Below are 15706 nucleotides of genomic sequence, written 5' to 3'. Positions count from 1 at the left end.
AAAAAAAAAAAAAAAAAAAAAAGCTAAAGAAAGTTCTTCAACTTGAAATGAAAGGATTCTAAACAGCAACACAAAAACAAAAGAAAGTATAAAATCTGTTGTTAAAGGTAAATATATAGACAAAACAGAAGTCTGTACTGCTATAAAGGTGGTGGGCAAACAGCTTTTGGTTCAAATATAAAAGTGAAAAGACAAATGAATTGAAAATGACTATAACTAAAGTATGTAAATGGACACACATTCTAAACAGATATGAACTACAACACCAATAGCACATAATGTGGGGGGAAATGAGATAAAAATGTAGAGTTTTTATATGCAAGAGAAAATGCTATCAGCTTACTATAATAAATTTTATGTAAGTCCCATAATAACCACAAAGAAAATACCTATAGAAGCTACATAGAAGAAAAAGAGAAAGGAGGCTGAGTGCCGTGGTTCACATCTGTAATCCCAGCACTTTGGGAGGCCGAGGTGGGTGAGGTCAGGAGTTTCAGACTAGCCTGGCCAACATGGTGAAACTGCATCTCTACTAAAAATACAAAAATTAGCCAGGTATGGTGGCACATGCCTATAGTCCCAGCTACTTGGGAGGCTGAGGCAGGAGAATTGCTTGAACCTGGGAGGCAGAGGTTGCAGTGAGCCAAGATCACACCACTGCACTCCAGCCGGGGTGATAGAGCAAGACTGTCTCAAAAAATAAAAAGAAAAAGAGAAAGGAAACAAAGCTTCTATTCAACATAATATTGGAAGTCTTAGCCAGATAAATTAGACAGAAAAAGAAATACAAGTCATCCAAATAAGAAAGAAGTAAAATGTCTCTTTTTGTAATGACACGACCTTGTATCTAGAAAACTTTATGGACTCCACAAAAATTAATGCAAAAATTAATAGTGTTTCTCTATACCAACAATGAACTATCTGAAAAAGAAATCAAGAAAGCATTTCCACTCATAATAGCATCAGAAAGAATAAAATACTTAGATTAACCAAGAAGGTGAAAGATCTCTACATAAAAGAACTATAAAGCATTTATGAAAAAATTGAAGACATAGATAAATGAAAAGATATTGTATGTTCATGAATTAAATAAAACAATAGAATTAAAATGTCCATGCTTCCTAGAGCAGTCTACAGATTCAATGCAATTTTTTACCAAAATTCAAATATTTTTCACAGAAATAGAAAAAAAAATCTTAAAATTCATATGGAACACCAAAAGAACTTGAATAACCAAAGCAATCTTGAGAAAGGTATTCTCAAGAGGTATCATACTTCTTGATTTCAAATTATACTACAAAGCTATATTAATCAAAACAGTATGTAACTGTAACCAAAACAGGCATATAGGTCAGTGAGACAGAATGGAGATTCCAGAAATTAACCCACACATCTACAGTCAACTAATTTTCCACAACAGTGACAAGAATACAAAATGGAGAAATGATAGTCTCTTCAATTCACAGTGTTGGGAATACTAAATATCCATATTTGAAAGAATGAAATTGGATCTTTATTTTACATCTCACACACACACACACACACACACACACACACAAACTCAAAATGGATAAAAGATATAAATGTAAGACCTACAACTATACAACTCCTAAAAGAAAACATAAGAAATGAGATTTTTGACATTGGCCTTGGCAATGATTTTTTAGATATGACACTAAAAGCACAGGCAACAAAGGCAAAAGTAGACAAGCGGACTACAGCAAGCTAAAAAGCTTCTGCACAATAAGAAAACAACCACTACAATGATAAGGCAATGTACAGAACGGGAGACAATATTTTATTCCATATTACTGATAAGGGGTTAATACCCAAAATATATAAAGAACTAAAACAACTCAATAGCAAAATTACAAATTACCTGATATAAAAATGGACAGAGGCCCTAAATAGACTTATCTCCAAAGAAGACATAAGATGACCAATATGTATATGAGAAAGTGTTCAACATCACTAATTATCAGAGAAATGCAAATCAAAACTATAATGAGATATAATCATGATCCCTATTATTAAAAAGAAAAAATAAGAAGTATTGGCAAGGATATTGAGAAAACAACCTAGTACACTGTTGATAAGATTGTAAATTGGTATTGCCATTATGGAAAATAATATGGAAGTTCCTCAAAAAACTAAAACTAGAGCTACATATTATCTAACAGTCCCTCTTCCGGATATATATATCTAAAGGAAATAAAATTAGTATCTGAAAGAGGTATCTGTCTCTGGCCTGGGAGGCTGCAGTGAGCCAAGATCATACCACTGCACTCCAGCCTAGGTGACAGAGTGAGACTCTGTCTCAAAATAAAACAAAACAAAAAACCTCCTCCACAATAATATTCCAAACCCAAATAATTTCACAGGTGAACTGTATTCTACCAAATATTAAAATAATCACTTAAAAATCAAAATTATGTTAACAAAAGCATGATCCATAAAAAACAAATTTGCAAACTGTAATTAGTCAAAATTAAAATGGTTTGCTGGTTTGCTTTCTTAAAGACACTGTTAAGAAAATGAAAATGACAGGTCACAGACAGAGAAAATATTAACAAATTATAAACCCCATAAAGCATTTTATCCAGAACACAGGAAGAACTTTCAAAATCAATTATGAGAAAATAACCCAACTCAAAAACAATATATAAGGCCAACAGATTTAAGCAGACATTTCATCAGAGAGGATACTCATATGGCAAATAAGCAACTAAAGAGATACTCAACATTATTAGTCATTAGAGAAATGCAAATTAAAACCACAATGAAATACCACTATACTCCTTTAATAATAGTTAACAAATTAATCATTTCTTTTAAAAAGCGCAAACTAAGTGTTGTCAAGAATGTGGAAAAATCGAGGCTCTCGTAAACTGCTGGTGGGAATGTATAATGGCAAAACCACTTTGAAAACAGTTTGACAATTTCTTAAAAAGTTAAATGTATATCTACTATGTGATTCAACCATAAATACCTCTACTGGGAAGTATTTACCCAAAAGAAATGAAAGTATATGTGCATTAAAATATTTGTACATGAATGTTTATAGCAGTTCTATTTGTAATGGGCAAAAATTGTAAACAACCCAATGTATGTAAAAAGTGACTGGATAAACAAACTGTGGTATATCCATATAATGAAATAAAAAGGATTGAGCTGTTTATATACACTTAACCTGAATGAATCTCAAAATAATCCTTGTGAATGAAGGAAGTCAGTCAAAGGAGTACCTCCTGGATGATTTCATTTATATGACGATCTAGGAAATGCAAACTAAGGTATAGTGACAGAAAGCAGATCAGATGTTTGGGGGATAGGGAAGAACAGGAAGAAGCAAGAGTTTAGATTACAAAGGGGTATGAGGAAACTCTTGGGGATGACTAATGTGTTCACTATCTTGATTGCAGTGATCATTTCATGGATGTGTATACATGTCAAAACTATCAATTTGAATAGTTTAAATATGTGTAGTTTATTTAAAGTCAGTTATACTTCAGTAAAGGCGTTAATTAAGTGACAGAGCAAGCTATGGACTACGGTCATTCCCATGCCACAACTCAAGAAGGTGAAATAAAACTCTCTAGAAAAATCTAGAAATTTTTATTAAGGCAATATTTGAAATTGTAACATGGCTAAAATAATGCCATCTCTCAAATATTCTCTGAAAATGCCTTCAAACCCTCTAAGATAAGCCACTCACAGGCAGATGGCATTTAACCTAACATGCAAATATTCCTTCAACCTCCTTTTATACCTATAATAGGCATTGAAATTGATAGAACCTCAGAGATATATGCCCAGGAATCTCAAGAATTCAAAAGGAATAATAAATAAATAAATGCCTAGTTTGGGATACATCGGTTTGTATTTAGAAAGTGAACAGAAAGTCTCCTATCTTCTCTCTCTGACGCACTGGGTTCACTCTGAAGTATAATGCAGCAGGTCAGGTGGGGCCACAGATACGCTATCTCCCTAGAGTAAGTCACAAGTTTTAATCTGCATAGTCAACAGTGAGTTTTTGCTTGGAAAACAGATATAAATGGGAAAATTCCAAACTATTCCACATCGGCAAGTGTAATTTAACACTGCTGCAATCTGTCTAAAAATCTGTTAATTTAAGTGCATGGCGTAGTCTCTGCCAGTTCTCTCCCCTGCCTTTTTTTTTTTTTTAAACACAATGTAATTCTGAAGAACTGCATTCTGAAGTTCCCCTGAACTATAACTTACTGTATATTCTCCGCTTTATTTAAGCCATATCTCTTGGTTATTTAAATAATACAAATTGAAATATAACATAAATGAACTATATAACTAAATAGCCAAGAATTTAGTAAGGTTAAAAAAGAAATAGTGCATCGGTTACCTAAATGTTAGGATATTTTCTTGGCTTAGTATTGTCATGAATCAGCTAAGAATTTTTGTATATACAAAGGATCACAGGCAGATGGCATTTAACCTAACATGCAAATAGCCCTTCAACCTCTTTTTATACCTACAGTAGGCACTGAAACTGATAACACCTCAGAGATATATGCTCAGGAATCTCAGGAATTCAAAATGAATAATAAGTAAATTCAGAAAGAAAAGATAATGGTTCCATAAAATGTTGTTATGAAATTTGCTATTCACTTAGAGATATCCAGTGCTCTGTCAGTAAATGCTTAATAAATTGCTTGTAGGAAAGGAGGAAATTTCTGTGGTGTAAATACTTCCACCATGGTTGATTTCCAGCTGATGTAACTGAATGTGAAGCTCAGAAGAGAAATGCACAATCAGCTCTCCTGAGCTTGATGACCAGCTGATACAAGCACCCCACTAGAAATATCTCATGTGTGACTACGGCTAACTCCAATCCTACAATGGAAATAAACTGAGTTTCTAGGATATGTCTGTGTGTTTTATTCAACTCCAAGTCTTCATCTCTGAAGTTTTCTTTTAACTTGTGATAATAAATTTCCATCTGAAAAAAATGATATTTAGGACATAGGAGACATTACTCAACATCAAGTATTTGAAATATCTTTAGATCAAGGTATTCAATTAATTTCCTTGTTTTTTAAAAAACAGGAATCTAACTGTTCAAACTTTTTTTTTTTTTTTTTTTTTTGAGACGGAGTCTCGCTCTGTCGCCCAGGCTGGAGTGCAGTGGCCAGATCTCAGCTCACTGCAAGCTCCGCCCCCCGGGTTTACGCCATTCTCCTGCCTCAGCCTCCCAAGTAGCTGGGACTACAGGCGCCCGCCACCTCGCCCGGCTAGTTTTTTGTATTTTTTAGTAGAGACGGGGTTTCACCGTATTAGCCAGGATGGTCTCGATCTCCTGACCTCGTGATCCGCCCGTCTCGGCCTCCCAAAGTGCTGGGATTACAGGCTTGAGCCACCGCGCCCGGCCAACTGTTCAAACTTAATTCAAATTAAGTGCTTATTGTGAGTTCCCCAAAAACTGAAAAGAAAAGTAAACAAACAAGACACAATATTTTAATACGGATCTTAGACAAAAGTTAACCTATGGCAACTTGTTAGTAAAGGGCAGGATGGTTATGATAAAGTCAAACATCTTCCATTGCAGAACTTGTGTGCCCCACTTTTAAGTAGATGTGTGGGTTTATGTTTGATTTTTGTTTGGGGGAGTGTTGTTTTGCAATAATAGGAATTAATAAGGAGAAAGCAAAAGCCATCTTTTTGTGGTGTTTTCCACAAAGAGAGATTTTCTTCAAAGCTTTTTAAGGAAAACTAACAGAAGGAAATGAACTTATCAAACTAGAAGTTCAACAAAAGGGGAGAACACAAGAGTAACAACAGCTCCAGCATTTCAACACAACTGTAGCAAAGAAATAATAAAAGGAGTAACAAAAGAGCAGACATATACCCAAGTTCTGAGTCTGACTGCAGCTGGAGCACTGAGGGGTCTGTGTCCCACTGCAGGGTCCTAATTGTGCAGCACAAAGGAAAAAGAACACAGAGAATTAACAAAAGGGGAGGGCAACAAACCAAACCAAACTATGTCATTCATCAAGGCAAGAGCATATACAATACATACACAGAACATGTCCCCCTCCATCCCCTCCACCCCCAGTGACTATCAAACAACGAGAGAAAGCGAGGAGCCATCCTCTCCTGCAAACATCTGTTTAATATCGGGAGCTATGACTGCTTTCATGAAGGAAAGTCGACATCAAGTGTTCAAACTCCACACACACTCCCACCCTTTGTTTTGTTTCGTATTGAGGCCTCATTGATTTGAGCAAGTTACCCACTGCATGTATCTCTGACACCCCCAAAACCCATCCACATCTGGGAACTCCAAGCATCTTCTATGTGGTGAAACGCATGGGTGCAAATGGGTCAGGGCAGGGGTATGACTGCAGGACTTGGTGAATAACTGGCTTCCTTGGATTAGATACTACAAATGTAATGCATTAGATTTCGAGACTCAAGGGTATTTTTATGCTTATTTATATATTGTACCCCAAGATGGTCACCAACAATATCATTCCTCTCTAAGATGTCAGGGATTGATTATATCTTATATTTTTTAAACATTGCATAAACAATAGCACAGAGTTCAATAGTTACCAAAGCATCCAATTTCCCTTGTTGTTTCTCCTTGAAAATAAGAGGGGATAAATGGCTCTTCTATAAACGGAGCACATGCCAGGACCTTTCTCAGCCAGGCTCTTTAAGTATCCTGCACAGAACTGGTTACAGGTGAATCAGACATGAGGTTATCTCAGAGGCAACTAATGGACAGCACAAACTTTGGAATCAGGCATCTGTGATTCAAATCTTGCCTCTGTGACTTACCAGCTGTGTGACATTGAGCATGCTGTTTAGTAAGTTCTCAGCTGCTGCATCCCTTTGTTTACTCTGTGGCCTACAGAGCAGTAGCATCAGCATCTCTTGGGAGTTTGTTGGAAATGCAGAAACTCACATCCCACCCTAGACTTAGTGACTCCATATTACAGTTTAACAAGTTCCCCAGGTGATCCATGGGCACCCTAAATTTGAGAAGCCCTGCTCGGTTTCCTTGCCTGTAAATACTTACTGTAGCTTATATGATAACTTATGAACTGGCCTGCAGTGATCTTCCAAACTTCTCTCTAACCATTCATTCACTCACATTATGTCAACTCTGCATACTCCTTAATGTTCTTCCCTTAAACATCTGCATGGCTCATGACTTTGCTTCTTTTGTGTCTTGGCTCAAATGTCACCTCCTCAAAGAGGCTCCCCTGCTTCACTACCTGATCTCAAGTAGCACTTCCTTACCACTCTTCATTTCCTTCCTTTCCCCTACTTTATTTTCTTCATAGCATTCATCTTTACCTATGATTTTCTTGTATATCACCTTAGTTATTTTTGTTTGTTGTCTGACTTTGGACTTAAGCTTCATAACGGCAGGGGTGGCTACATCTCTAGAATATAGGGATATGCCTAGAACTGTATCTCGCATATGTGCTTACGTAATATGATATTTATTGAATGAATGAATCTTTTGCTGGTTTTCTACAAGGATTAAATGCAAGTATACCTATAAAGCACATAGTAACCATATGATAAACAGCAGCTGCTTTTACTACTGCCACAACAACTCTACCTACTCTTAATGTTTCTTTGAGTCAATGCTTCACCTATTTGACAGATCGCACATTAACCCCTCCTGCAGAAGTAGCAGAATATGGATTCACAGCTTCTATGCTCTGGCTGTCCTCTTTTTTTTTTTTTTTTTTTTTTTTACATAAAACCTCTGAAAGATTAAAACTGAAGTCCAATGAGACACTGACTGGCCTGTGTTTCTTAGACCAGTGCTTCTCAAATTTTAATGCACATACAGATACCCGGGAATATTGCTAAAATGCAGAGTCTGACTTAGTAGGTGTGGGGTGGCCCGAGACTCTGCATTTCAAACAAGCACCAGGAGATACAGATGTTGCTGCTCTGTGGAACACACTTTGAGCAACGATGACTTGACTTAGATAAGTGGTTCTCAAACTTTCATGTTCATCAGAATGACCTGGAGGGCTTTAATAAGCTGATACGCAACCCTAGAAATTCTGATTCAGTAGATCTGGAGTGGGGCCCTAGAATTTGTAGTTCTAACAAGTTTCCAGGTGATGTTTACAGGGCTAACCATGGGACCACCTTTGGAGAATGACAGAGCTAGACTATTGCATTCAGTAGTCAGCATGCAGAAAGCATCACTGATGCTCAAATACATCGGCATCTAAACTTCTGATTTGCTCAAGCCTGGCCTCAGGCCCAGGACACCCCTAGACCAATTAAGCCAGAATGTCTGGGGTGGGACCCAGGCATCTGTAGTTTTTTAAAGCTTTCCAGGTGATTCTAATGTGCAGCTAGGGGTGAGAACCCATGCTCTGAATTCATTCCCTGCTGAAGAAAATTAGCCCTTCTTGCATCTGGGCACTGATTCTTTAATCTCAGTTCAAATTGTGAAAGTAATGGAATATGTTAACATAATTCATACTTGTTGTTCACATATCTCTAGGGGTCAAATTTAAGAGCATTTCTTCTGCTGTAGACACAAGAGCAGACTCTGGCTCTTGGTGATTGTAAGAAGCTTTCCTTGCAAGGAGTGGGATCAGCTGTTTGACCTCCATTTTCCTTGAGGTTTCTGATGGGCTGATCTTTAGTGACATTTTCCACTTCTCCCAGCAGCTCCCCGATGGTCTGGCTCTTCTGATACTTATTGGACAGATCACCTGAACTCACTATACCCTTAAGAAGTACAAATAGTGATTCTATCAGAATCATCCACTTAAAAAGTCCACAGATTAGTACTGGGGAGTTTGCATTTACTCGGCCAGAAAAACAAAGGTAGGAATGTGACACTACAACAGCCTTGCCTCCTGGCACACCTATATTATTCAGTAACAGAAATCATAGTTATTGTCAGTAACAAGCTGTGTGGGGTAAGGCGTGAAGCCAAGGATGCTATCAAATGTGCCAGTTGTATTATCTTTTCATTTTTCCCATTATTATCTGTGGGGTGGTTCCTCTCAAGGAATATGTAAATATGCAAATTTTTTGAGAGGAACTTAAGGCCAATATGCAAAATGGGCAAAGGTTGTTTGTGTTTCCAGGAATAGCCTAGAAATATGTATTAAACATTTGCCGAATTCCTTCTGTGTAAACCATGGAGGACAGCTTCCCTGCAGACAGCAGCATTTTAGAGAAGACCACGCCTGGCCCCAGGTGGGAGGTCTGTGTCCTGGATATGGCTTCACTGTGTCATCAGGCAAATCTCCTTTTGTTCCCAGCAAATGAGGGTGCAGGTCTCGAGGCCCTTTAACATTCTTCTCTGTCTGATATTTTAAAATCTAGGATGATTATTCAACTGCCTTTTAACTTTCCCTTCTCCAGTTAGAATAATTTATTTAACCAATGGGCAGAGATCTTATTTTCCAGCCATTTTATCAAGTAATTGTATCCCTGAAAATAAAATGATGGTGATATAGAAATCACCCTGTTTACTATAATAGTCCTATTTTTTATTCCTTTCTGGAATGGCTGAATCAATGCATGCAGAGGAGAAAAGATTTTGATAGGAACATTCATTCGCTTATTCAAAAAACATCTATTAAGAACATAAAATACAAAATACTGTAACAGAGGGTTGAAAAAATGTTCAAGGAACCTAGAGTTATTATGAAGAGATAAAACATATATAAATAGGCCTGGCGCGGTAGCTCACGCCTGTAAGCCCAGCACTTTGGGAGGCCGAGGCAGGCAGATTGCTGAAGCCCAGGAGTTCAAGACCAGCCTGGGCAACAGGGCGAAACCCTGCATCTTCAAAAAATACAGAAATTAGCCGGGTATGGTGGTGCTCACTTGTGTTCGCAGCTACTCAGGAGGCTGAGGTGGGAGGATAGCTTGAGCCTAGGAAGCAGAGGCTGCAGTGAGCTGAGATCATGCCACTGCACTCCAGCTTGGGTGACAGAGTAAGACCCTGTCTCAAAAAAAAAAGAAAAAAAGCCAAAACATATATATATAGTTTAGTAGAACAAGACTGAAAGTAAAACTTGCCATATTCTATTTGACCTGGTCTTGGAGGAGGGGGTAGGATTTAGGCCTAAATTCATTTTCCTCAGTGCTTAGTTTATTGGACTTAGGTGGCTGAGTTAGTCCACTAGGTCTTATAAGACTGTTATATTTTATATGCCAACTTAGCAATTTGTTGTGAGAACAGTAATAACCAGGCAGACAAATATATAAACCTGATAAAGTCTTCTCTCCTTGAAGCCCAGCTTCCTGGGAAGCCAGATGTCCAGCAGTATCTTTGGGACTAGAGTAGGTGATGTTGAATGTTTACGACAGCTTCCCCTACCCTGCAGTACCACATGCTGAGGGACATGGAACTTGCACTTAAGAATTTTACATTTTGGTAAAAGAAATGAGACATATGAATATTTATGCCTAATAATATACCACTAACATCTACAAGGAAGAAAGTAGCTCTCATCACTTGCTCAGAGACTGGCACGGTTTAAAGTTTGAATAAATATGAGCTGAAAATATTAATAAATGCCATAAGAAAGACAGATTAAGAACAGTGATCGTTATAATTTCCCTTCACTTAGTGTTTGCTCCATGCCAGCCAGCCAGGCATTTAACTGCACTTTCATCATCCTTTGGAAGTCACAGCAGGGAGACACAATTCCACTGAAAAGATTAGAGATTCCATTTGACCTGGTCTTGGAGGAGGGGGTAGGATTTGGGCTTAAATTCATTTTCCTCAGTGCTTAGTTTATTGGACTTAGGTGGCTGAGTTAGTCCACTAGGTCTTATAAGATTGTTATATTTTAGATGCCAACTTAGCAATTTGTTGTGAGAACAATAATAACCAGGCAGACAAATATATAAGCCTGACAAAGTCTTCTCTCCTTGAAGCCCAGCCTCCTGGGAAGCCAGATGTCCAGCAGTATCTTTGGGACTAGAGTAGGTGATGCTGAATGTTTAACTACCACAGCTTCCCCTGCCCTACCCCACCATGACCTCATCTCTCCCCAAGACCAGACATCATCCTCACTGCTACCCAAGTCTCCCCTTTCTGGAATTCCTGGGATGACCAACCTAGCCCTTGTTGTTTGATACAATCTTTCTTTAACTCTACTAATTAAATTTCTGTCTAGTATTCCCCACTGGGGAACCATCCTGGTGTTGTTTGTTTGCTTATTTTTATGAGTTGCATTCGGCTGCTCTGATTAGTTTCAACTGATTTCTTAGGTTAACTTTCTGAGGGTCTGTGTAAGTGGGATCTCTGATCTCTGTTTCCTAGGAGCCCTGTTATGTGTTCAGAGGCCACTGTTACGGTTCTATGGTCCCAGGGTTGGATTGGGTGTTTTGGACACGCCAAATTAAGGTCACATTCCCTAACTTCGTTTCAAAATAAGGAAGCTTCCCAACATGGAAAATAATCACTCACTTATTTAACCTTGAACATATCAAAAACATTGTAGCCTCTGGCATCTTACCCAAAAATGCCTACCATGTAGTAGTTAATTTATAATTTGTGGGTCAATTTGTTTTTCAATATTTTTAAAAAGAGAATGGACAAACATCAAAATTCTTCAAACTAGCAGTAAACTATCAAGAGATAAGCAGAATTTCATATTTTAAGCCTTGTACCAATTCATTACTTTCTAAATTCTTATAAAATTCCCCTTTCATTGGCTCAATTTTATTTGCTCAGTTTCAGTTTCTGAGACAGAAGTGAAAATTTTAAAAATCCTTGGCCATCTGTTGAAAACGTAACTTAGGAGTGAAAGACATAATGTCTGTGTTGCATAGACCTTGCACTCTGATGAGTGGTTAATTTCTTCCCGTTCAGCTTTTACCAACAAGCAAGTTGGTGGTTTCCATTCTTCTTTCCATCTTTATTAGACCTCAGAGCAGAAAGCCTTAGAATTATTTCCTAAAGAGTGTTTTTGTTCTTACCTTTTCTAGTCTTTGGCTATAAGAAAGAGATGTTCAATTAATATTTGGAAGGCAGTAGTTAACAAATCTCTCATTTATAATGCTAACACTCAGTGTGGCTAAGGCACTCTCATACACTGTTGGCAGCATTTAAATTAGTAAAGTTCTTTGGGAAGTAATATGCCAATATGTGGCAGGAACCATAAAAAATAGAATTACTCCTGGACTAGTTTTGCTCCCAGGAACTCAGCCTATGAAAATAAAACAGCATCAATAATAATAATAATAATAATAACAAAAAATGATAATGATGACGACAACCACCTCCAAATCATCAAATCCCATGGTCAGCTCTTGATCCATAACTTTGCTCTCTCTCATTTTGGTCACTATTGGCTCCTTCTTGGCATAGTCTTTTTTTAGTTTTCTTGGCCCTGAAAATCTTATTTCTTTTCCTCCCTCTCTCACTGTGTTTTTGGCAGTACCCTCGCTCTTTCCATTCCAATAAAGACAGGCATTCTCCAACCAGGATTCTGTCTTCTCCTCTCACCTCTCTGTACTCTAACCCCAGGCAATCACATAGATGACCATATATCTTCTGCAAAATAACCCCAAAGTCGTCATTATCATTGAGCTCTTCTCTGAGTATGCATATTTGAGAGCTGTAACTACACAGCAACATTTCCTTAGATTCAAATTAAATGTGTCAATTTACTTGTTCTTTAGAAGTAAGAAGAATCTTTATATTCCTTGAAGGTCTAGTATAGTATCTGATAGACGATAAATTCTCAATTGTTTACTGAATGACTCGATGAATGAATGAACAAATGAATATTCTTTACCTGGATTTTCTGTAGATGAGCGTGACATGTGAGGGCAAGTTGATTCCAAAAGAAACAGTTTTTACTTTTTTATTAAAAAATGAAATAATAAATCAGGGCATGTCTGCCTAACTCCCTTAATATCCATCAAAGCACTTAGGGAAAACTCAGTCTTACTCAGTGTGATGTCACTACATGGTCACAGGAGTGTTTTCAGACTCACTTCCATACTGAAGAAAGAAAGCATATCTTATCTAATAAAAATGGTGACCACTGGCCGGGCCCGATGGCTCATGCCTATAATCCCAGCACTTTGGGAGGCCGAGGCAGGAGGATCACTTGAGACCAGGAGTTCATGACCAGTTTGGGCAACATAGCAAGACCCTGTCTCTATGAATATTATTATTTTTTAAATGCTCAACATATTGCTGATTTGTGGTAAAAAACAAAAGCAGTCCAGCCATCTTCTCTTAGTAACTTTAATTAGTCCCTGAAGCAACTGCACTGGAACTCAAATTTTCATGTTCTTTCTTTTCTCTCTAAGATGGAGAGAAAGCTCAAAGCCAGAATACAGAGCTTTCCTGAGTCCCACAGTTTCTCTGAACTCTTGTTCCACATGTCTTCTCTGTCAAACAAATCACTAGTGACTAATCAGTCAGTGAAAACAGTTTGGGATTATGTAAGCATAGTACCAAACAGAAAATATCTAGTCAATGCCATCGCTAAATATCTAATTTTTAAAATGCTGTTTCCAAAAGTAATACACGAAATAATAAGGACATTTAAAAATCCATCATATCACTCAATCTGTCACATTCATTAAAGTGATGTTAATTAAGAAAGGATGGAATTTAAATAATGAGTTAATGTTTTACTTCCTGGCCTCAATTTTTTCCTTACTTAGGACAGGCAATGATGATAAAGATTTTCTGATGTCAGAAATAAAAGTGGAACAGTGAAATACATACTTGCATCAGGCTCTTTTTAAAAAGCATTTTTCTTAATTTATGGTGGGAGAATTTTCCATCTGTTGTCTAACACCTGAGCCCTAACATGGAGCTCCAAAGCGAGCCACACTAAGCCACATGGGAAGTCCATCTGAGCTGGATTCAATAAGAAATGTAGGACTTCCCATCATAGAACAAGAGCATGTTTTCCCAAAATCTTACACAGAAGTCCTGCTGTCAAGCAAGCAGTTTCTCTAGAAGAAAGCTCAGCTACCCCTTCCTAAAATAGATGCTTACTGTGTTACTATAACCATATGGGTACATACAGTACACTTTGCCTGAAGACAATATCAAAAAATTTGAACTTATTGTGCAGCATAAAGGAAAACCCTATAGTGTAAATCTTATTTTAATTTACAAAGAGACTGACTTTTAACCAACCTTGAATTAGCGACTTCAGTCTCCCCAAAGTCCAATTAGCTGGTAGTATCCTGTCAATCTCTCTTTATATAGTGATACTTTAAATTATTTTTGTATAAGCAAAATTTTAATAGTCTTATTAAATTTTCCCCATAGTCTTGTATTATTTATTATATTTTTCACCTTTACTAATACTTCCTCTATGCCTTCCCTTTAGCCTTCGATTTATCAGAGCATCTTGGAAGATGATGCTGGTTTTACCCAAATGGGTCAAGAGAGGCCTATGTAGTTCCAAAGAATTCTGCAGAATCCAACTGTGGATAAAGGTGAAGGTCGTAAGGATTTCCTTTGAGTACTATGCCCACGTGGCCCCAGAACACATTTTTCTTTCCTGAAGTCACTCAAAAAAAAAAAAAAAAAAAAAAAGTGGTACCTACATGCAGACAGGACAAGTTGCCCACAACAAATTATTGTAGCCCAAAAACAAGTATCTAAATTTTACCAAAGCTTTTTGTCAATAAGAAACTGAATAGTAATTATATGGAGGCCCAGTATTCAAGCTGAAGAGAGAACACTGAAGAAATCTGTCCCTTTGTCCCTTCTAATCGAAATACACATGCAGCTGAAAGCGTAAGTGACTTTTAATCCATTCCCTTTGTACCATCATTCTCCTGTGACATGCTTTAGAAGACATTTCTCCACCTGCTGCATTTGTAGTACCCTTGGCAGGGGCCTCACCTCCCTAGAGAAAAATCTACGAGTATTAGGATTTTTGGGTTAAGAAATGCTGCTAATTGTGAGCACAGGCATCAATTTTAAATACTTCGGGATTTTATTGGGGTCAACTGGGGAAATGTGAAGATAGTGTAGATACTAGATAAGGTAAAAATACATTGAAATATAAAAATACAGATACTTGATTGGAAAAGCAGGTTCAACAGTTTTCACAGTAAGATGTCACTTATCATTATACATGATGACATACATATTATATAAAAGAATAAGCACTAAGGTGCTAAGAGTGCTGATCTCTGGTGGTGGAAACATGATGTTTTTATTTTGTTATTTTTGCTCATTTATATTTTCTAGTTGTATAAAATGCACAGGTGTTGTTTCCATAATAGTAAGAGATTTTTAGGCTGGGCAGAATGGGTCCTGCCTGTAATCTCAGCACTTTGGGAGGGAGAGACAGGAGGATCCCACCACTTTGGGATGGAGACGGAGGAGAATCACTTGAGGCCAGAAGTTCAAGACCAGCCCGGGAAATATAGCAAGAACTTGTCTCTACCAAAAAAAAAAAAAAAAAAATTAGCTGGGTGTGGTGGTATGCACCTGTTCTCCTAGTTATGCAGGAAGCTATAGTGGGAGAATAGCTTGATCCCAGGAATTCGAGGCTTCAGTGAGCTAAGATTGTGCCACCACTCCTGGCTGGGTGACAGAGAGACTTTGTCTTTAAAAAAAAAAAAAAAAGAGTTTAAAAATAAAATGTTGGAGGAAGGCTTGAATGTCTTGATTGATTGAAAAGGAGAACTTGCCGGGCGCAGTGGCTCAAGCCTGTAATCCCAGCACTTT

At 37.5% G+C, this 15706-nt stretch overlaps 1 protein-coding gene across 6 annotated transcripts in view; it reads right to left on the bottom strand.

Moving 5' to 3' along the window:
• Positions 1 to 15706, bottom strand: part of DYNC1I1 (dynein, cytoplasmic 1, intermediate chain 1) — a 338857-nt gene that overhangs the window by 271891 nt on the left and 51260 nt on the right. For 3 of the 6 annotated variants that reach the window (XM_011955104.1, XM_011955107.1, XM_011955106.1), the window contains exon 5: positions 5882 to 5941. The exons of the other annotated variants lie outside the window; for them this stretch is intronic. In XM_011955104.1, the coding sequence (XP_011810494.1) occupies positions 5882 to 5941 (60 nt within the window). The remainder of the gene's footprint in view (positions 1 to 5881; positions 5942 to 15706) is intronic. 6 annotated transcript variants of the gene reach the window in all.

This window comes from Colobus angolensis, unplaced genomic scaffold, assembly GCF_000951035.1.
Source record: "Colobus angolensis palliatus isolate OR3802 unplaced genomic scaffold, Cang.pa_1.0 Scaffold394, whole genome shotgun sequence".
NCBI classification, from domain to species: Eukaryota; Metazoa; Chordata; class Mammalia; order Primates; family Cercopithecidae; genus Colobus; species Colobus angolensis.
This window is presented reverse-complemented; position numbering and strand designations above follow the sequence as displayed.